The 21,550-nt window shown below is 45.2% G+C and overlaps 1 protein-coding gene across 8 annotated transcripts in view; it reads right to left on the reverse strand.

Annotated features, from left to right (window-relative positions):
- The window catches only part of AMBRA1 (autophagy and beclin 1 regulator 1), a 164,204-nt gene that overhangs the window by 113,708 nt on the left and 28,946 nt on the right, over positions 1-21,550 (reverse strand). For 5 of the 8 annotated variants that reach the window (XR_005724250.1, XM_040259122.1, XM_040259121.1 and 2 more), the window contains exons 2-7: positions 21,203-21,456; positions 20,755-20,813; positions 20,093-20,276; positions 19,321-19,493; positions 18,271-18,337; positions 16,263-17,716 (exon numbers count right to left, since the gene is read on the reverse strand). Coding sequence is in view for 7 of the 8 variants with exons in the window: in XM_040259122.1 (XP_040115056.1) it covers positions 16,263-17,716; positions 18,271-18,337; positions 19,321-19,493; positions 20,093-20,276; positions 20,755-20,813; positions 21,203-21,337 (2,072 nt within the window). In the remaining variant the exon portion in view is untranslated. The remainder of the gene's footprint in view (positions 1-16,262; positions 17,717-18,270; positions 18,338-19,320; positions 19,494-20,092; positions 20,277-20,754; positions 20,814-21,202; positions 21,457-21,550) is intronic. The other 3 variants (XM_040259125.1, XM_040259124.1, XM_040259123.1) reach the window with 1 other exon arrangement.

Raw genomic sequence — 21,550 nt, forward strand, 5'->3', positions numbered from 1 at the left:
CCTAACAATCACATGAGCCTCATCCAAATAAACCAACAAGAGCAGTCAGTCAACCAACCACCAATTTGGCTGTTGGGCCATCCAACCACTGATTCAAACCACAAATAATTATTGAGTGTTTTGTTATTGGGTATCCAGTAGTCTATAAAATGGCCATGGTCTCTGGAGTGGCTAGTATCTGAAGAGGGACCAGAGAGCAATACTTCTTGGCATTCCTGCCCATGTGGTCTCCTCTCGCACTGAATGTAGACTAGCCTGTTATTTGCTTTAATCAAGAGAACGCAGAGAGTTCTGGGTCTAAGCCTTGAAGAGAACTGACGGCTTCCCTTTTCTCCCTCATGGAACCGTCACTTTTGGAAGCCCTAAGCTGCTACCTTAAAAGTCTGGCTACTCTGCTGGAGAGGCCACAAGGAAAGAGGAGTCCTTGAGAGGCCTGACTGTTCTAAATGCGCTTCCGGTTGACTTGAGAGAGACCGCAAGCAAGACCAGCAGAACTTCCCAACTGACCTCCCTTCTACCCAAAGAACAATGAAAGATATAAAACTGCTATTTTAAGTCACTAGGTTTTTTTGTTTTTTTTGGTTATGCATCAGTAGATGAAGGAACTAGGTTCTGATCTTCTAGAACTTTCAAACTAGCTACAACAGCAGCATAAAAAGTTAGCTTACAAGCCTAAATTAATTGTATTGGTACTCAAGGGAACTTCGGCTACCAAAACAGACACTAAATAAGACATTTGGAAACAGACCTTAAACAATAAAACTCAGGGCAAACTTTGGAGAAGGAAATGGCAACCCACTCCAGTGTTCTTGCCTGAAGAATCCCAGGAACGGGGGAGCCCGGTGGGCTGCCATCTATGGGGTCGCACAGAGTCGGACACGACTGAAGTGACTTAGCAGTGGCAGGGCAAACTTGCTCACTATGTCCAAAGCACGAGGTCTTGGTTCTGGTCAAAAGAGTCAACGTCAAAAGAAAAACTTTCTGCTCTTTTCTACCTGTCCCAGTCAGGCTCTCCTTTCTGAACACACTTCTGCCCTGGATGGCTCCCTCTCAATACAGAAGGAGCCCTTAGAACTTGGGAAATTAAGGCTGTTTGTACTCCCTCTCTTATCAAGAGGCAGAACCAGTTTCTTTTGGACGTATCATTATAATAGAGTGCAGGAAAAATGAAGATAATATTCCATTCCCCTGCTATGAACCAGACCACTTTCTGCATTATTGCACTTTCTAAAATAGAACCTCCTTGTGTCTGCTGCAAGTGACTGATGGGAGTAACTAGCACCAGCACTATCACAACACCATTCTTTATCCGCTCTTTATATGGCACCTCACTTTTTTATGTACTTGGTTTACTTCAATTTTATATGGTGAGATTTCACAAACACACCATGAAGGCTGAAGTCTTGGGGGGAAAAAAAAAGGATACTAACACAGAAAAGAAAATGACCTGTAGGAAACGTGTCATAGCAAAAGGAGTCTTGTTGTTGTTGTTGTTTAGGGACTTTTTTGTTTGTTTGTTTTTTGAGCAGAGTGATAACAGAGAAAAGAGAGGAGAGCTGGCATTTCTTGAGCATCTGATGCTTACCTCATTTAACCTGCATCACAGTTAACTTTAAAATTGAGGAAACTGAGGTTCAGAGAAGATCCTTAACCTCCTCAGGGTCACAGAATAGGGCCAGGATTTGAATCCAAGGTTGCTCAATTCAACTCCTTCTATTAGAATCCATTGCAAGAAAAGAAAAGAGGGGGAACGTAAGGAGATTACGAGTTAAAGCAACACTGCAACAAGGGACAGGAGGAAAAGGAAAAATAAAGGTGATAGATAATGCAAAGGAATTTTAGTACACTACAGAGATTTAGTGATAGTGGATGAGACGGTGGTTGTGATGGTAAGAGTTTCTAGATGGTCTAGGACTTTTCGGATGGTCCAGTGGTTAAGAATCCGCCTGTCAATGTAGGGGACATGGGTTCAGTCCATGGTCCGGGACAATTCCACATGCTGAGGAGCAACTAAGCCCGTGTGCCACAACTACTGAGCTGGCGCACAGCAACTACTGAAGCTCGTGTGCTCAAGGGCCCGTGAGCCCAAACTACCGAGCCTGCGTGCTTCCACAACGGAAGCCCGAGTGCCTAGAGCCTGGGCACTGCAACAAGGGAGGGCATCGCAATGAGAAGCCCTCACACTGCAACACAGAGGAGCTCCTGACCGTCACGACCAGAGAAAACCTGTGCAGCAACGGAGACCCAGTGCAGCCAAAAACAAACAAAGAAACAATTATAAAAATAAATTAATAAATAAATAGTAAGAGTTCCTAGATGGTCTAAAACTGTCCTCTAACTTGGTGCATATCAAAATCATCTGGAGAGCTTGTTAAAAACACAGACTGCATGCCTCCCACCCCCAGTTTCTGGTTCAGTAGGTCTGGAATGAGCCCAGAAACTCACATTTCTAACATCAGCAGGAGTTGCTGATGTTCCTGGTCTGAGGACCACACTTTGAGGACCACTGGCCAAAGATCACACAACAAATACATTCTCATATATGGACACCTCTCTCCCACCCCCAATCTTATCACATCCAAAATAGTACCATCTAACACAACTGTCAAATTTAGTTGCTCTGCTGCTGCTGCTAAGTCGCTTCAGTCGTGTCCGACTCTGTGTGACCCCACAGACGGCAGCCCACCAGGCTCCCCCGTCCCTGGGATTCTCCAGGCAAGAACACTGGAGTGGGTTGCCATTTCCTTCTCCAATGCATGAAAGTAAAAAGTGAAAGTGAAGTTGCTCAGTCATGCCTGACTCTTAGCTACCCCATGGACTGTAGCCCACTAGGCTCCTCCATCCATGGGATTTTCCAGGCAAGAGTACTGGAATGGGGGGCCACTGCCTTCTAGGAGGGTCTAAAAATTCAGCAACTCTTTGTAAATCAACTATGCTGCTACTAAGTTACTTCAGTCGTGTCCGACTCTGTGTGACCCCATAGATGGCAGCCCACTAGGCTCCTCTGTCCCTGGGATTCTCCAGGCAAGAATACTGGAGTGGGTTGCCATTTCCTTCTCCAATGCATGAAAGTAAAAAGTGAAAGTGAAGTCGCTCAGTCATGCCTGACTCTTAGCGACCCCATGGACTGCAGCCTACCAGGCTCCTCCATCCATGGGCTTTTCCAGGCAAGAGTACTAGAGTGGGTTGCCATCAACTATACTTCAATTAAAATTTTAAAAATTAAATAAAAAACAAAACAAAACAAAAAAATTCAGTAATTCTGTTAGGACGACAATTATAGCAATGGTCCTTTGCCTTCAAGGAGTAACAGAAAATGATCAGTCAAGCTTCTGTCAATTTTGTCTCAATTTTGAGAACTCACAAGAGGCAGTAGGAAAAGGAATCAGAAAAGCATGCAAAAAAGAAACAGTGCTGTACTTCTGGGAAAACACACTTCTGAAGTTAAAAAAAAAAGTTCCTTTTTGTTTTAATTTTAAAGATTTACATCTGCTAAAAGGCGTGCTGCGATTCATGGGGTTGCAAAGAGTCGGACACGACTGAGCGACTGAACTGAACTGAAAAGGAAAATTAAGAAAATACTCCTACTTATAATAGCATCAAAAAGAATAAAGTATGTAGGAATAAACTTAACCAAAGAGGTAGAAGATTTATACACTGAAAACTATAAAACACCACTGAAAAAAACTAATGAAACAACGGACATCTCCTGTTTATGGATTAGAAGACTTAATATTGTTTAAATGTGTATAATACCCAAAGCAATCTACAGATTCAATGAAATCTCTATCAAAATCCCAATGGCTTTTTTTTTGGCAGAAAGAGAAAAAAAAATCTTAAAATTCATATGGAATCTCAAAAAGAGTTCTAACTAGTCAAATAATCTTGTGAAAGAGGAACCTAGCTGGAAGCCTAACACTTCCTGGTTTCAAATCATACTGCAAAGCTACAGTAATTAAAACAGTATGGTACTGGCATAAAGATAGATATATAGACTAATGGAATAGAATAGAGAACCCAGATATAAACCCTTGTATATATGGTCAAATAATGTTTGACAATGAGGGCAAGAAGTCTTCACAAATGGTACTGAGAAAACTGTCTATCTACATGCAAAAGAATAAAGATGGACCCTTATTTTATGCCACAGGTAAAAATTAACTCAAAATGGACTAAAAACCTAAACATATGACCTAAAACTATAAAATTCACAGTTAGGGGGAAAGTTTTATGAGAAAATATAGGGGGAAAGTTTTATGACACTGGAATGGGCAATGACTTCCTAGATATGACACACAAAAAACCACTGGTAATAAAAGTAAAAACAGACAACTGGGCCTGCATCAAACTTTTAAAACGTAAGCGAAGGAAACAACAAAATAAAAAGTCAAATTACAGAACAGGACAAAATGTTCGTAAGCTATTTATCAGATAAAGGGTTAATATCCAGAATATATATAAAGAACTCCAATAAGTTAAAAACAACCAAAAACCCAATTTTAACAAATGGGCCATGGACTAGAATAGACATTTATCCAAAGAATATATACAAATGGTCAATAAGCATGAAAAGATGCTCAACATCATTTATCATCAGGGAAATAACCCTGCAAATAACCCGCAATGACATATCTTCTCATGAATATTAAGATGGAGCTCTCCAAAAACAAACAAACAAAAAAACCCCAAAAAACCCAAAACAGAAAATAACAATTCTGATGAGGATATGGAGAAATAGGAACTCTTGTACACTGTTGGTAGAACTGTAAAACTGTGCAGTTGCTGACACAGAGCACTGCAGTTCCTCAAAAAGTTGAGAATATAGCTACCATAAAACCCAGCAATATCACTTCTGAGTGTATATCCACAGGAACTGAAAGCAGAATCTCAAAAGAGACATCTGAACACTCATGTTCATTGTAGAATTATTCACATAGCCAAGGTGTGGAAGCAACCTAAAGGCCCACATGTAGATGAATGGATAAAGCAAATGTGGTATATATACACAACTGAGTACTGTTCAGCTGTTTAAATATGGTAAAACATGGAAGAACCTCGAAGACATTATGCTAAGTGAAATAAGCCAATCACAAAAAGAGAAACACTGCATGATTCCACTTATATGAGGATCTAAAGCAATCAAACTCATAGAAAAAGAAAACTGAACTGTGGTTGCCAGGGAATGGTGGCAGGGGGAAATGAGAACTGTTCAATGATCGTTTCACTCTTGCAGGGAGAAACATTTCTGGAGATCTGCTGTACAGCTCTGTGCGTAGACTTAACAAGACTGTACATTAAAAAATTAAGAGGGTAAACTTATGTGTGTTTTTTTTTAAATCACAGTAAGAAAAAAGACCCCCCAAATAGGTTACATTTGCCATCAGAACAAAGGAAAGAAGAGGTGAAGTGACCCAAGGAGACATCAGGGAGATAGAGGAAAACTGAGGAACGTGTATGAACATGTGGAGGGGAGGAAAAAAGTAGAAGAGGAAAAAGATTCAAACTCATACTCTGTGATGCAGCAAAGGAAAAGGACACAACGTCAACAAGCTGCAACTCTCCTTCCGTGACACCGCCACACTCTCCGCCTTTGACTCCTCTATTATTACATCTTCTACTCCTGCTCCTAACTCGATGTTAATTCTCTGGCGGGTTGACATCCAAATCAGCGACCTCGTCACTGAAACCCACGCCTGTCCAAGGCGCTCTGCTCACAGCGAGAGGTGCAGACAGTCTTGTCCAAGATTTTACACAAGTCCATCATTAAAGGACAGTTACTTTCATACTGCATAATCTGACATGACAGAGATCCGCACCCTCAACTGTGTCCCAGTCAGCAAATGAGCCTGGCACCCCCACTTTCCCTCTTTGGAAACAGAGGAGGAGTTTATTAATTGTTGCTATTAAAAAAAAGTCAGCACTTTCTCAGGTGAGGAGGTTGTCGGCATGTCAGCCTACAGCCAGCAGGGGCGCCCTAGGTGAGTGAATTAGGCAGGAGGGGTGGGGTAGAGGAGAGAGTCCTGCCACGTCCAGTGTCTCCCCCTGGTGGAGCTAAGTGGTAGGGAACTTAAGACTAGCTAATTAATGCAGTGGGAACCAACACAAAATTGGAATTAAGCAGGAAATGGAAATGGACGAGGTCCATTTTTGTGTTTTTTTTTACCTATAGAATCCAGAAATCTGGATTTATGTAGAAAAAAATGAAATTTTCAGTAATAGTGTAAGTGCCAAACAAATGTATCTGAAGGCTACTCTGCAATCTCTGGGCGAATGTTACAGACCCACCCACTAGAGCCAAATGTGCTCATGTGAACACACCGTCAGGTGCTTCCAAGAAGGAGCAGAAGATGTAACTGGAACTCCCCCCACCTCCACCCCATAAATATATAAGAAGCCCAAGAGGAGGGGGCGAAGCTACCTGCACAGCCCTAACGGGCTGGGACCGATTACAATAAGCAAAATACATCATGCAAACAGAACCCCGTACACATGGTGTTATTGTCTTCAGCAAAACCTCCAACGCATCCTTTAGGGCACTACTCTGCACAGATCCAGGAGAGAAGGGGCCCCGAAGCGGGTAAATGAGTACATGGGAGACCGCTCCAAATGGACTTTGCAGCACACATACAGATCCCACCGGAGTGCCTGCAGCACTCCAGCACTCCCAACTGGCAGAAGCGACTACACCTCTTCAAGTTCTCCATGTGCGTCTACAAAGCACATAGCCTTCCCTACACCACGCAGCCCAGGAGAAAGGAAAGGCGGGGGATAATTTACGTCAGCCCGACAGGTGCTGGTCCGACCTACAGTGGGCGAAGGGCTGTCTGGAGCCGACTCTGCCTGGACGACCTGGAGGCTCACACCCTCCCCAACACCAGGCAAGCCTCCTCACTCGCCAGCCATTCCCAAGATAGACAGGGAGCAAGGTTAGAAAACCTGGCTTCCGGGCAGAGAGCAGAGGAAACAAAGAAATTCTTCCTGCACTTAAGCCGTCAAAGAAATCTCGCAAGAGCAAGTACTTAGGACATCCAGTCCAAAGTACAGACAGAGGGAACAAGTGCGAGAGCCCACGACCTACCTCTTCCGGGACTCTCATTATCATAACGCCTTTTATTACCATAGCACCTGACTCTCTTCCATTCCAAGTCATGTTCACATAAGCAGGGATTGGCAAGCCACAGCCTGTCGGCCAAATCTGGCCTGCTGCCTGTTTTTGTACAGCCCATGTGCTAAGAATGGGTTTTATATTTTTAAATAGCTGAAAAACATCAAAGGAAGACTATTTCATGACATGTGAAAATTATATAAAAATCGCATTTGTGTCCATAAGTGAAGCTTTTGTTGGCACGGAGCCACACTCATTCACTTCCATACTGTCTGTGGCTACTTCTGTGCTACAATGGCAAAGTTCAGCATTTGCGGCAGAGACCATATGGCCTACGCAGAGCCTGAAATATTTACAAGCTTGCCCTTATAGAAAAAGGCCCAATCCCTGATATAGAAGACACAACCAGGGATCACTCAGAATTCAGAGGCTCAAATACAATGTGACTTGGTTGGGCAGATGAGCAGAGAAAGGGGAAAAGATTAACAGCAATTGCCACCATCTCTTCTACTCTATCCTCACCCTCAAACTGCCAAAGAGAGAAATGGGTTTTAACCATCCCTGAAAACAAATAAATATCTAAATGTTACCACCTCTTGATGGGCAACAGATACCCGGATTCTTTGGATCATTTAGCAAGGCCAGGAAGACTAGGTGACCCAGAGCCAGTGAGTCAAGTGAATGTCAAAGATGAAACCAAGGTTATGTCTCCGTCATACACGGCTGTTGGAGAAAAAAAGCACAGGAACACCTCCGGGTGGCAGATGTTTAGAATAAAAAAAACCACACAGAAGTCATTCTCAACTTGGAGGTTCAGACTCCTGAAAAACCCAGTGGTAGGATTTACTGCTAAGAAGTTTAAGACTTTATGGGAGAGGCAGGGCGGCGGGGGGGGGGGGCGGGGGCGGGGGCGGGGGCAGGGACCACAGGATTAAAAGCCCTATCTATGAATTTACGAATATCTACAAAATTATGTTCACTAAAACAGAAAATGTTATATGTTTTAAATTAGTAGTAATGAATAGAATTAATTTTCAACTGCCATTAACAATGTTCAACGCTTCAGCCTCAGCGACGGAGGCTCTGAAAATGCAGTCTTCTCTGGAGGCACCTGCACAAGGCCACAAAGACGCTGCAGCACTGCCTCTGTGCACAAAGCCAGAAACAACGCAGACTCCATCAACAGGGCACGTAATCAGGGGTGCATGCGACCCTGGGAATACTAGACCACTGTTATAAAGAATGCACCACATCCAGACACATCAACACGGGAAAATGTCCATGACACACTAAGTGACATATGTAAATGGCAGGACAGTAGACTTCGTATGATCCCGTTTTTCTAAATAAAGAAAAATGTGTTTTCATTTGCATAGAAAAAAATTCTGAAGTTAACACACAAGTTGTTAACAGTGGTTAGCACAGCAAAGGATATGTACTATAGATAGATAAATCACACGTTTCTGTTTGAATTGTTACAAACGAATTCGTATTTGTGAGAAAAAAAAAAAAAAAGCCAGGCATCTCACAATTTACATTTATGATCCCTTGCTCACTATAAAGCAACCAGGCTCTCCCTTTCTTAATAACATGCTGTCATGGTTGGGGGTGAGGCGTTGCAGATAATATGCCTGCCAAGAGGCTTTATTTCTTTATTTATTTGGCAACTCTCATCCAAACATTTAAGGTCCTTCTAATTCTGACACAATGACTGACTCCCACCTTCAGGTTTTCACCACAAAATACAGATACAAATTAATCCCAAAGTGTGTGCTGCTGGCCTAACTTTAACTTACCCTACTTAGCAGAGCCTCTTCAGTCTACTGTCAATCAGCAGCCACAGAGACCCTTTTAAAATATAAGATCATGCAACTCCACTTCCCAAGGCTTCCCAAATCTCCCAGAGTAAGATGTAAAATCCCTTAAATGGCTTAGAAGGCCCACATAATCTGGTCCCCATTACCTCTCTAACTTCATCTTCTATCACGCCATCCTTTGCTGTGCTCCAGCCAAGCGTTTCAGGGAATTTGACTTGTCCTTCTCTGCTGAGAACGTCCTTGGCCCCAGCTCCACAGAGGTTTCTCCCTTGCTTGCCTAAAGGAACAGGTGTCTGCTCCAATGTCACCTTACCAGACTTCCTCTGATGACCCCACTGAACACTGCAAACTTCCACCCTAGAAACCCCTACATTTGAAAATATTTTTCTCCATAGAATTTACCACCACCTGGTATACTAGCTATCTTATTTATGTGTTTACTCTCTCCCACTAGACTAAGAGACTCGATGCTGGTGTTTAAATAATATATAGTACAGCCCACAGGTACTTAGCAAATATTTGTCAGTTTATGAATGAATAAATTGACCAGAGTAATTATTTCACCAACCCAGGGTTATATAAAAAGACCCATGCTCCCTCATAGGAGCCTCCTCCTTGAGGGCCTGGGTTTATCTTCCCCTAGCTTCCCTTACTCTCTTAAAACTAAGCTGCTTAATTCCACCATCAGCTTTTTTGATTTCTCAAAACCTGGTTCTCTTTCCCCAGAAGGACCAAGTCAAGATTTCCCCATCCAGATGCTAACCTCCCTTGGTGAAGAATTCTCCTCTATTCATCATCCTCAAATCCTAAACTTCTGAGTAAGAACTCAAAAGTTAGGAAGGGCTTATTTTAATTTGACTATCAAAGACGACAAGTCCACCAAATTTTTAGGGGCATAATCAGAGGTAAAGTAAAACTCTTTCTTAATACTCTGCCCCAAGGAAACAACACAAAACCTAAAGTCATTTCAAAACTAAAAGAAAAAAGGATTCAGTTTAATAATGCTCAGACCCCCCCAAAACGGAATAAAAAAAAAAAAGATGAGAGAACCCATTTTCCTCAGTCCCCAAACATCCAACTTCTGAGCACACCCAGTGCAAGCTTTCCACAGAAAATGAAAAGAAACATAAAGCAAAAACAGGCAACAGAGCCTTCACATCTAATTTGGCTTATTCACATCTAATTTGAACTTGATCAAGATCAAGTATTCCATCTCTGAGACTGCAGAGAGTATTTAAGGAGAAAAACAACACAAGCACTGGCTGGCGGAGACACTAACATCACTGAGATGCCGCGCGATTCCAACACCACGGCTCAGGAGGGGCCTGAGTGCTGTACCGAGTGTGCAGCTGAGGAGGTGAGCACGGCCCGCCTGAAGGACAGCAGACCAGGTGCCAAAGACTGCCAAGAGGCCTCAGCACCGGCAACACACAGGCTGGAGACACGGCTCCGTGGCGCGACAGCAGAGAACAAATCCCAGGGCACCCGAGTCAAGTTACAGACGGTGTCTTCACCATGCACAACTCTGGTCACGCCACTTGGTTTATCCAACAAGCACTCACTGAGCCAACGACCCTCCAGGAGACTAAGGGTGTGATATAATGATTTTTTTCCCCTCCTTTAACTAAGAAAGCCAAAAAGGATATACACTGCATATTGAATCACAGAGGATGTAACTTTAATTCGACAACTTGAATTCCATTTATTGAGCACCTACTGTGTGCCGGATACTATCTAGGTACAGTAAGGGATAAGGCCCAATCACTGCCTTTAGGGAGCTTGCCGACATGCTTCTCTGTCATGGCCGTGACACTACAAGGAAGCTTCTATGTCCGGACACAAACAGCAAAGAGGAGAAAGAGATTATCTGGGGCAGTCAGAGAAGGTTTCCCAAAGGAAAAGAGGCCTCTGGGTTAGGCTCTGAATAAGCTGAGTCTGTTGTTGCTTGATTTTAGATATATGAAACCCTGCAGACTCAGGTCAGTGGTACAGAACTACTTGAGGTGAACCCCTGCATATGTTACAATCACACTGAGAAGCCTGGTACTTTCCTAATTTCTAGTCTGCCTCCTGCCTCTTGTGGACCCAGGACTAGCCCCATGAACATAGCCATTCATGTATTTCCCTCCATCAATGACATTCTGCTGCAGCTCCAAGGAGAATCTCCATGTGACTAGTGCTGAGAGACTAAGGGGTTAAGCACGTTGTTGACTCATGAAGCCTCAAGAGGTTTCAGGCTGCTCCGACAAAGCAATCAACTCACAAAAGTCTTAAAACAACAACAACAACAACAACACAGAAATCTAATGAAGACTTTCAACTCTAACCTTCTAGGGTCCGGGTCAAATTCTAAGCTTATAACCATGTCTTCCCCCAGTCTTCATCTATCATAAGAAAAAAGTACAGATCAAAAGACATCTGTTCTCAGAACACACAGAATTTTATAGTAAATATTTGAGACCTAAGACATCACCGATTCAATGGGTATGAGTTTGAGCAAACTCTGGGAGATAGTGAAGGACAGGGAAGACTGGCATGCTGCAGTCCATGGGGGTTGCAAAAAGTTGGACAGGACTGAGCAACTGAACAACAAAAGGCCTTGTTACCTATCTGGAGAAAAAATGCAGTAATTTCAGCTAGGAAAGATTTAGCCCAAATTTGATTCCCCAGTTGTTGAGATTTTAAAAGTGAACTTCCCTAATGGAATCATTTTAAAAGGAATAATGAGGACTTCCTGGCAGCTGAGTGGTTACAACTACTTCCAATGCAGTGGATGTCAGTTTGATCCTTGGTCAGGGAACTAATGTCCCACATGCTGTGCAGCCAAAAAAAGAAAAAAAAAATTGGGGTCTTCCCTGGTGGCTCAGCGGTAAAGAATTCTCCTGCCAATGCAGGAGACGTGGGTTCAATCCCTGATCTGAGAGGATCCCACATGCTGTGGAGCAACTGAGCCCGTAAGCCACAGCTAGGGAAGCCCAAGCACCCTAGGGCCAGAGCTCTGCAACTGAAGAAGCCACTGCAATGAGAAGCCCGCGCTGCAACGAGAGCGGCCCCTGCTCACCACAACGAGACGAGGCCCGCACAGCAACGAAGACCCACGCCGCCAAAGAGAAACAGATAAAGTTATATATATGTGAAAAGGGACTTCTTTGTGGTCCAGTGGCTAAGACTCCACACCCCCAATGCAGCTGGGGCCTGGGTCCAGTTCCTGCTCAAGAGACTGGATCCCATGTGCTGCAACTACGTATTTGCATACTGCAACTAAAGGTCCCAGGCTGAAGATGCCCAGTGCGGCAGCTAAGGCCCGGCACAGCCAGATAAATAAAACTATTTTTTAAATAAATAAAAATATATATTTTTAAATAAATAAAAGAACTAATCAACGCAGTTTTGTGGCAAGTAACTAAAACAGTGTTTCTCCCCTGGCCCTATAAACGTCACATTGATTACATTTACCCAGTGACAATAATTACAAATGAGCTATCAAAGCTCCAGTTTCTTACAAAGAAAAGTCCACTGAAGAGCCCCTCAGGCACTGATCTACAGGAGCAACAGAGGTTTTCACAGAGAAAACTGACGGTTAAAGCGTTCATTTCAAATGAAGAGGAGGAAAGAGTGCCTTCTTTAGGACCCAGGCGTTCTGACTCCCATCCTTGCTACAGGCACCTCTGTAAGTCACTTCCCCTCACCATATCTAAGTTTCCTCATCAATTAGAAAAAGAGAGAGACAGAGACAGAGGCTGGGCAACATAAACTCTACATTGCCTCCAGTTTTAAGGTGCCATTTAAAATAATTTTCTCTTTTCCTTAATACCAGCCTTTCACGACCACGGGGACTCCTGCTGCAAGGAGCCAGAGTACCCTCATTTTCTCCTGCTAGCTCAAAGGCAATCAGACCCCAAAAGAAGCTTCTCGTGGTGAAGCAAAGGGCCTACCATCCAAGTTATAAATTGTAATCTGGAGTCAAGACTATAGAAAGAGTCGCTTTCACTGCCCACAGGCAAAAGGAGATAAACTGTGAGCTGGTTATCACTGTTAAGTTTAACAGAGCTATACTGAAATACACACGCCTTTGCTTCATATTCTCACTATCTGAAAACACTATAGATTGTATCAGCGGAGGCAAGGATCAAAACATGCCTCCTTAGACTATCTCCTACTACAAAGCTGAAGAAGAAACCCCCTCCCTTCACGCAGACGTGCACACACAGCAATTACACCTTCTCGTCCCTGCCAGCCCAGCGGCAGCAACAGCCCAACAGTGACACCTGCTGGGGAAACTCCAGCAAGGGCCACTCAACAGCCAGAGGGCGTGGGCCCTCCGGGAGGCAGGAGGAGCTGCCGCTTCGATTATACCAAGATGCAAGCTCTCAGTTTATGAGGAAGTGGTGGCCCTTCTCTAATGGGTGTGCACTTAGAATCTTTTATAATATACCTCACTTTTGAGGAGGCTGTCAACCTTCATGGTACACACCTCATCTCATTCAAGCTCATCTGAAAAGAAGCAACTCCATAAATAATGTATCCAACCACTGTATTAATACATTATTTTACAACGAGAACCATGCATCTGTATATTTTGAATTTAAAAAGCATATATATAATTATTCACAGCAAGATGACAAGGGGTTTCATCTTCTGCAACATACATTTTCTAAATACTTGAACTCTTTTTATTTAAACCACAAATACATACTACCTCTTGTCTACAAAAAATTTTGATAGATCCTTAATAATAGTTTCAGGGTTTTAAATGGCATACATTATTAAGAAGTGACTATTCATATTTTAGTCACATGTGGTTACCTATGTAGTTCCTCAGATCACACTTGTCACATTTCAAACGCTCAACAGCCATATGTGGCTGGTAGATACTATACTAGCTGGCACAGACACACAACATTTTATTAGACAGCACTGCTCTAGAAACACATTGGAGTATTTTCAAACAAAATTATATGATGTCTGGATGGAAAGGAAGGGCAGGGGGTACAGACAAAAGTGTTGAAAATTTCTGGAGTCAGGTGATAAGTATATTATGGGAGCTCATTTATACTACTTTTCTTTCTTTTTGTATGTTTGAAGATTTCTGTAATCAAAAAATTAAAAGAAAGAAAACATAAAAATGGTTCATCTAAAAATGATCTTATCACTTTAAGAAATACACCATAGACAGCAGCTTGGAAAAATCTTTTTTATGCACACCAGAGTTCAAATTCCCATTCAGCAACCTACTGGGTGACCTTTAACAAGAAACTTGACTTCTCTGAGCCTCTCTTTCCTCAACTTAAAGATGGGAAATGTAATACCTGCTTTGCACAGAGTTACTCTAAAAATCAGAAATAATGCAAAGCTAAACACAGGACTAGGCTCTCAGCAATCGGTATCTCTAACTATTATCAAACGGTCGAGTGTGCTTTAAATGACTCAGGTATTTCTCAGCACAGCAACACATGAAGCGTGTTCTACTAGAACTAGAGTGAACAAAGGCTAACCACAAGCCCACTGGTGCCAGAGCACCAGGTACTCGTAGACTTTCAGAGCAGTAACTGAAGCCAGTCCTTTCTGGTTGCCTTTAAATGCACTCCCTGAATGCCTACTGCATGTCAGGTACTATGCTTGCTACCATCTCATGCACTCAGAAGCTCAGTTGTGCCTGACTCTGCGACCCCGTGGACCGCAGCCCACCAGGCTCCTCTGTTCACGGGATTTTCTAGGCAAGAACACTGGAGTGGGTTGACGTTTCCTTCTCCATCTTACCTCTTGACCAAAAAGAAGAACAGAGTCTCCGGTTCCTGATAGGGGACATTATACAAAGCAAAATATTACAAAGACGGCAACGTAGGAGATATTAATCCAGAACTGGCCTCAACCATACGGGCACAGTATCAGTCTGTCATTTCATCTATCTTTCCTATCATGACCAAGTCTCTCTGTGTTCTCAGATAGTACTGCCCTTAAGTAACTGCTTTTATCTAGAATTCACCACACTCTTCCCTTCCTCAGCATGTGCTATTCCCCTAAAATAAAAAGGTCTTTCCCTTTCCAGATCCTACCCTTCTTTCAAGGCTTGATTTCGCAACGCCTTCTTTGATGATACTTCCCTTTCTCTGAAATTAGACTACACAGAGTCTCAGTTCCATACAATGGAGCATTTGGCTCATTTACATTTTTTATATAATTACATGTAAATAAGTCTTGCCTCTACAACAACACTCTATACTGCCAATGGGCAAAGACCAGGTACTAAGCTTCTTTTGTATTCCTGACAGTGCCCAGCAGAGTGCTGGGGAAAAAAAAATTTAATTCAACAAGACTTATTAACTGGGCAACTCTCTAAAGCATCCTCCCAAAATAACAAGTACATGATGCGCACAATCCATATTCCCACCCTTGTTAGAAGCTTATGTCAGAGAAATTTCAGTTGCTTCCACAGAGGATGCAATGCAGAGAAATATGCTGCTTGAATCCAACAGGCATATTCTGGGAGTCGGTGATTACGCTAGATCTGACCTTTACAGAATTACAGAAAGAAGTCCCTAATAAATCAAGATAGATGCTCACGCAGCCATACACGGAACACGAGGTGGGCGATCAGCTACACCCACGCTGTGTCTTCCATGAAAGAGCTGCCTGGGCTGCCAAGCCAAGTATGGAGAGGCCTTCCTTCTATGAATCTCTTCTTCCCCACCTGCAGGTGATGTCCCTCTGGAAGATCTACTCAAAAAATCTTAAGTAACTTACTGTCCAACATATATATATATCTACAGGAAAAAAAATAGTCCTCAGTATATATCTATATACTATTTTCTTTCCCTTTTGTCAAGTTGCAGTGTTCCAAAAGATGAGGTTTAAGAATTTGTCCAAAGCAATACAAAGACCCAATACACTAATCTGTCCCAAGTACGGTTCTCTTTTACTACTAGAAATTTTTTTTCTCCCCTAGCCTCTCTGGGATATTGTGTTGTTTAACGACAACCAGCCCTGCACAGAGAATCCTTTAAGGAGGCCAAAAAGCAGAGTGGAGGAAGTTCATGGTTCTACCTCCTCACGCCTCTCTAACCTCACCCACAACTCTCCTTTAAGGCTACACATCACGTGAGCCGAGCCAGAGTCACAGGAGCGAGCAGAGTCACTGGACTCGGGCTGCCAGGCCTTATCCTCTTCCTGCCACCACAGCAAGCTTTTCCACGAAGATGCAATGGAAGCTCGGGAGATCAGAACCAGATGCGTGGGTCCCAGACGCTCCAGATCCAACCACCGAGACCCACAGGGCTGAAGGAAGAGGCACCAGGAGAAAAGGAAGGGACGCGGGAGGAGGCCGGGCAGCATCTGCTTACCTCCTGAGAGAATCCTCCTCGGCGCTCTCCTCCGGCAGGTCCTGATGCAAGGCCTCCTGTGACACAGTTCCAGGTCGGCTGGCCTGGGTGTAGATGCGTTCCCAGTGGCCCGTCTCCTGGTTGAAGGCCACCCCCACAGTCCTCTCCTCCTGCGGGCCAGCAGAGCTGCCCAACTCCAGCCTGCTGGAGCTGGCTGTCTGGCCCTCAGTCCGCTCGAGAGGAGGCAGCTGGCTGCCACCCGCAGCCATGCCCTCAAAGGTACCGGGGACCTGCCAGGAGGAGCTGGCCTCGCCAGAGGAGTAGTTAGGTGTGCTTCTTTCCCAGCGCAGGGTGTCGTTGTTGAAGGTCAGCAGATTGTGGCAAGCGCGGCACCGGTTCAGGTGGCCCCGGGACAGGTTGGAGTTGTTCTCGCTGCTGTGCGGGGTGGGCTGGTGGGACGGCCCTGGCCGCTCGGATTCAAGGTTATTGTTGAGCATTTCCTGGGCCTGCTGGGCCTGGGGGGCCTCCCCGCTGAGGCTCTGGTCCAGCTCCTGAAGCCGGTCATACTCCAGAAAGAAGCGTCTCAGGTCACACTGAAGCTCGTGGCGGATGCTGCCCGAGTTGTTTTGGCTGGAGCCGTTCCCTCCATCTGACTCAGCTGCCAACCCCGAGGCTGGAAAACCCCTCCCTTCTGTGGCTGAAGTGTACACAGAGGCTTGAGAGCCACCTTCCTGCTGTCGCAGCACAGAGAGCAGACTCACCGAAGAGGCGCTGGTCCTGGGCGGGGGCATGGACTCCGCCTCGGAGCGAGAGTTCAGACTGAGCACTGTCCGGGTCCACTCGGATCCTGTCAGCCCGGGGGCTATGTCCCGGTGGTACCTGGAAGGGTGGCCAGACAGGGGGCCTGCCAGGGAGCGCCGGGGGGGACCCAGGCTGAGGTTGCGGAGCGTGTTGCCGGCGGTGCTGCTCTGGACCGTGCTGAAGGCCGACGGCCGGCTCAGGAGGCCCGGGTCGTGCGGCGCGGGCGAGGCCTGCTCCGGGGGCTGGAAGGGCTCGGTCTGCACAAAAGAAAAGGAAGGGGTAGGAGCCCTGGCGGAGGCGGGGGGGACGCTGTCCTGGTGTGGCAAGAGGGGAGGGCCTCGAGTGCCCGAGCAGCGGCTGCAAAGGCACAGGATCCCAAGGTGCTGGCAGCACTCGGCCGTGGGGTGACTGACCCGCTGTCGGAGCCGGATGCAAGCGGAAGTCCTGGGGCGCTCCGTGGAGGGCTGAGGGGGAGGCGGTGGGGGTGAGGGGGTGGCAGGATCTTGCACTGTGCTTTGCTCTCCCACCTGGATGCCCGAGGAGCGGGAGGACAGCATGTGCAGGAAATTGTGGAGGAGAGGCGTCCGGCGCACTGGCTGTGATTGCAGGAGGGCCCGCTGACGGTAGTGCGACAGTTCTGTTCCGTCTATGGGGATCTCTGGCTCGTCATCACCCTGCAACGTGGACCAAGGCGGGGCGGGGGCAGAGCCAGGCAGTTAGGTAGAACTTCCAGGTAAATCCAGAGAAATTACTGATAATCATCCAAGGACAACACAAATTCTAGAGAGGCAACAATGCCACCCTTGAAGCACTGAGAACTAACTGGGTCCAGATTCGGAATCATCATATGGTATCAAATCATTCACTTGTAACTAGCAACATTTCTCAACGAGTTCAGCTGGCAACCCAATTCTCTTACACAGGCATTTCCACGACACGGAGGCTGTGAGGGGAAGCAAGATGTCAACCAGCCAAAGGCACCCGAACGACAAGTTATCCAACGCAGTCTGGTTACTTCTATTGGGACGATCACTCGGGGGTTTCGGGGGGACTCCCCCGTCAAGACCTACAGTTCTAACTCTGAATATGGTCTGCGGCTAGTTTTAAATCTTGACTGGAAAGAAACACTCGGACGTTGAAAATTAAAGTCCAATCCCATCAGAATCCGAGCACTACTTGAACAAACCACCCACAGGTTAGATGGAGCTGGACCTGCTGACTGACTTACCTGCTGATTAGAGGGGTTAACAATTGCTGTGAGTAAGGAGTGTCCAAGAGGATCAAATCTCACCAGACTGAAAACACAGAAGAAACGGACAGAGACATGGAGAGAGAAATTCTGTTAACTGAGGAAAGGAAACCCGGGAGCAAATTTCTAGCGATCGTTACTGACAACTGTGGGATTTACCCAGGCATCCACCTAATGCTAGAGACTTCCCAAACTTTCAGATTAAAATAATAAAGCTCGCTCCTTCTTGTTGCGTCCTCACACCTGCCAGAATAAGGGAATACATTTCACAAAAAATAATTTCAAGAACACCCCTGGGCTTCCATCCCAGGAAGCAGCTACATTAAGCACACAGCCGCTCCTGGCCAAGAGCCCATCATAATGGTAAAGCAGAGGACGCTTCCATACTCTGCCACAGGTTCGCGCCTCCCCTCGGACAGCTGCTACACTGGCGAGAAGCATGAGGGCTGGTGACAGGGACAGTCCCAGTGTCAAGCGACCCACCTGAGGCTAGAAAAGTAGTGAAGATCCAGTGGCGATACCAAGAGGCCCAAAGAGGACCGGTGCCTCGAGTTCAGTTCAGGTGGCATGTGCACTGACTTCAAAGGCTACGTATGTCAGTATTAGCAGACTTGATACCTCTCTACATCTCCACTTTCCATTTTGACTAACAGAAAACCAGGGGTGAGCAATTTACCCACCAAGCTCCTCACTGCCTGAACACCTTTTAAGGTTCAAAACAAACAAACAAACAAAAAAGCCTTTATCCCAAACCAGATAGCTTTGAACCTAAAAAAGATTCTAAAGGCCTTCATCTACAAAGACCTGAAGATGAGGCCAATAAGGAAGAGCTGAAATGAACAACATGCACAGCTTCCCAGCTGATTGGCCAACAGTTTAAAAAGTATGAAGAGCTACAGGGATAACACCCCTGGCCCTGAGCTGGGGATAATACAGAGATAACAATCTATCTTTTGGGGCAAAAGCACCCTTAAATGTTCTCCGCATGTTAAATCTATGCCAGATACTGCTGGTGCCCAGAGCGCTCACCGGACCCGTTCCATCTCGCTAGCTGTCTTCACCACGGCAAAGGGTTCCCGGCGACTCCAGTCCCAGAAGTGGATCTCGTTGGCAGTGGCAATCAGCAGAAGCTGAGCCGTGGGGTGGAAAGCCAGGGAGGCAATGGCATTGTTGCTATCTGTGAACCAGCTTTCACTGCCACCCTGTGAATGAACAAATCCCAGGCATTCTCAAGTTACAATCTGCCAGCGAACTAAGTCAATTTCAAAAAAAGGGTCCAGGTGGGGTAAAATGACTCCTTGTAGGGCCTACTTTAACTATGTCTTCTGAAAACCAGATACAAAACCAGTGATCTGGCAGTGTCACCAAATTTACTAGAAAAACATTATTGTCAATTCAGTTCTGTCATCTACAATCTATAAGCAATGAGCACCTGTTTCTATAGTCTGTGAAGACTCAAGGTTTGGTGCATGCCACAGTACACAACAGCCCATTAGCCAATCTCCAGGACGAGGAGCACACTGCTTTGACAATCGTGATCAGAATAACAGTACAATCCTTGATCTAAGAAAAGAGAAATCCATCCTGACGACGTCTCAGCAAGTCCTGTACCTTGTCACAACGGGCAGACAGTTAAACAGGGTGTTCATCTTGAAATGGAACATCCCTCTCATTAAGTAAGCAGTAACTACTAAGTACTCAGGGATGGTCCTGGAACATGGCCAGTCTCTCCTTCAGAGTCAAGAATGCAAGGGGAAATAAGTCTCTGCATCTAGAGTACCAAAGAAAAGGAAACGCTTACGTGTAAATCCCAGATCCGAACCTCCCCATCTAGGCAGCCGGAAGCGATGAGGCCTGAGATGGTGGGATGAAACGTGACGCACCATGGAGTGCGGCGGTGTCCAATCAGAGAGTGAACACACTTCCCCGTCTTCACCTCCGTGATATAGATGTTATGGTTTACGTGAGTGGAAGCCAAGAGAGTCCTAGGGAATCAACGAAGAGGAAGCCAGTGTACAGTACGTCGGACGGAAACTGATGCTCATTCCCCGTCCCAACATGGAAAACTGCACCTTGGGCTTTACTAACAACAGAAACATTCTCATCTGTCAAAGCTTCTGGCTTCTCCATTCTGTCCCCAAACGACACATAATCCCTTCAGAGAATACTTTTTCCAGCAGGGAAAATTATTATGCCATTAGTGGCCTATATCACACAGGCAAAGGATTGAGAAACTTTCCAAGTTTTGATCATCGATGTTCACAGGTTCCTTTGCTTATTCTCATTATTTTAATGATTAGCACTGGTCATCTATTTCCCACCATTCTGATAACACTGGCAAAGTTCTGTTCATTCAGTGCCTCAAAGAGTCTTCAGGGATTTCACTTGGATGAAGCTCAGCAAAATACACAGAAACCAATGCTACCGCAAGTCTCAGGTAAAGATTAGGTAAGAACTAGGTACCTGTCTGGGCTGAAGGCCAATAAAAAGGTGGAGCGTGGACTATCCGGCAGTTCCACTCTCTGAGAAATAAAACAAACAAAAGTTAAAACACATTACTTATAAACTATGGCTCACTCTATCTCAAAAGCACCATTCTACATAATTAGTATTTACAGTGTAAGCTGAAAAACTGGAGACAACGATCAAGCTACAAATTGAGAGAGAGAAATCTAAATTACCTTCGGGAAATTTAGCTGCAAAGGGAAAAGATATTTCTAGCCCATTAACACTTCCATATTTGTAAACACAAAAACACAACACCCCAAAACAACAAAAAACCTAAGTTAGATATATCGATTCTGCCACACAAAGTAGACGGTGTGCCAACTCTGTGTCACTCAGTCATTCTAAGGCCTCATTCTATTGTCACCCCTACAAGTCCTACGTGAAACATAACCAGTGTTCTTACCTTGCCCTCCCACTTCATACACCGGGTTTTATCTTCAACCAGCTCCTGCAGAAGTCGCTGAGCTCCAAAGGTCCGAGTGCCCCGTTCTCGCCCCCAGAGAATCCGGACAGCATTCTTCTCTGGAACGACCTTCATGGCGCTCAGTAAGCACTCTCACACCAGGCACGGGAAGAGGAGGAGCGAGCAACAGCTCCACACACCGAAGCAGCTAAGCTGAGGCCATTCAGATCCTTGTAAGCTGTCTTCATGGAAATCTAAGGTAAGACATTTAATGTCAAAGAGCATCTATTCTGCAATCAGAGGAAGTTCCCACCTCAAATACGACTCTAGCTTAGAGACGAAAGTACT

This window comes from Oryx dammah, unplaced genomic scaffold (assembly GCF_014754425.2).
Source record: "Oryx dammah isolate SB20612 unplaced genomic scaffold, SCBI_Odam_1.1 HiC_scaffold_17, whole genome shotgun sequence".
NCBI lineage: Eukaryota > Metazoa > Chordata > Mammalia > Artiodactyla > Bovidae > Oryx > Oryx dammah.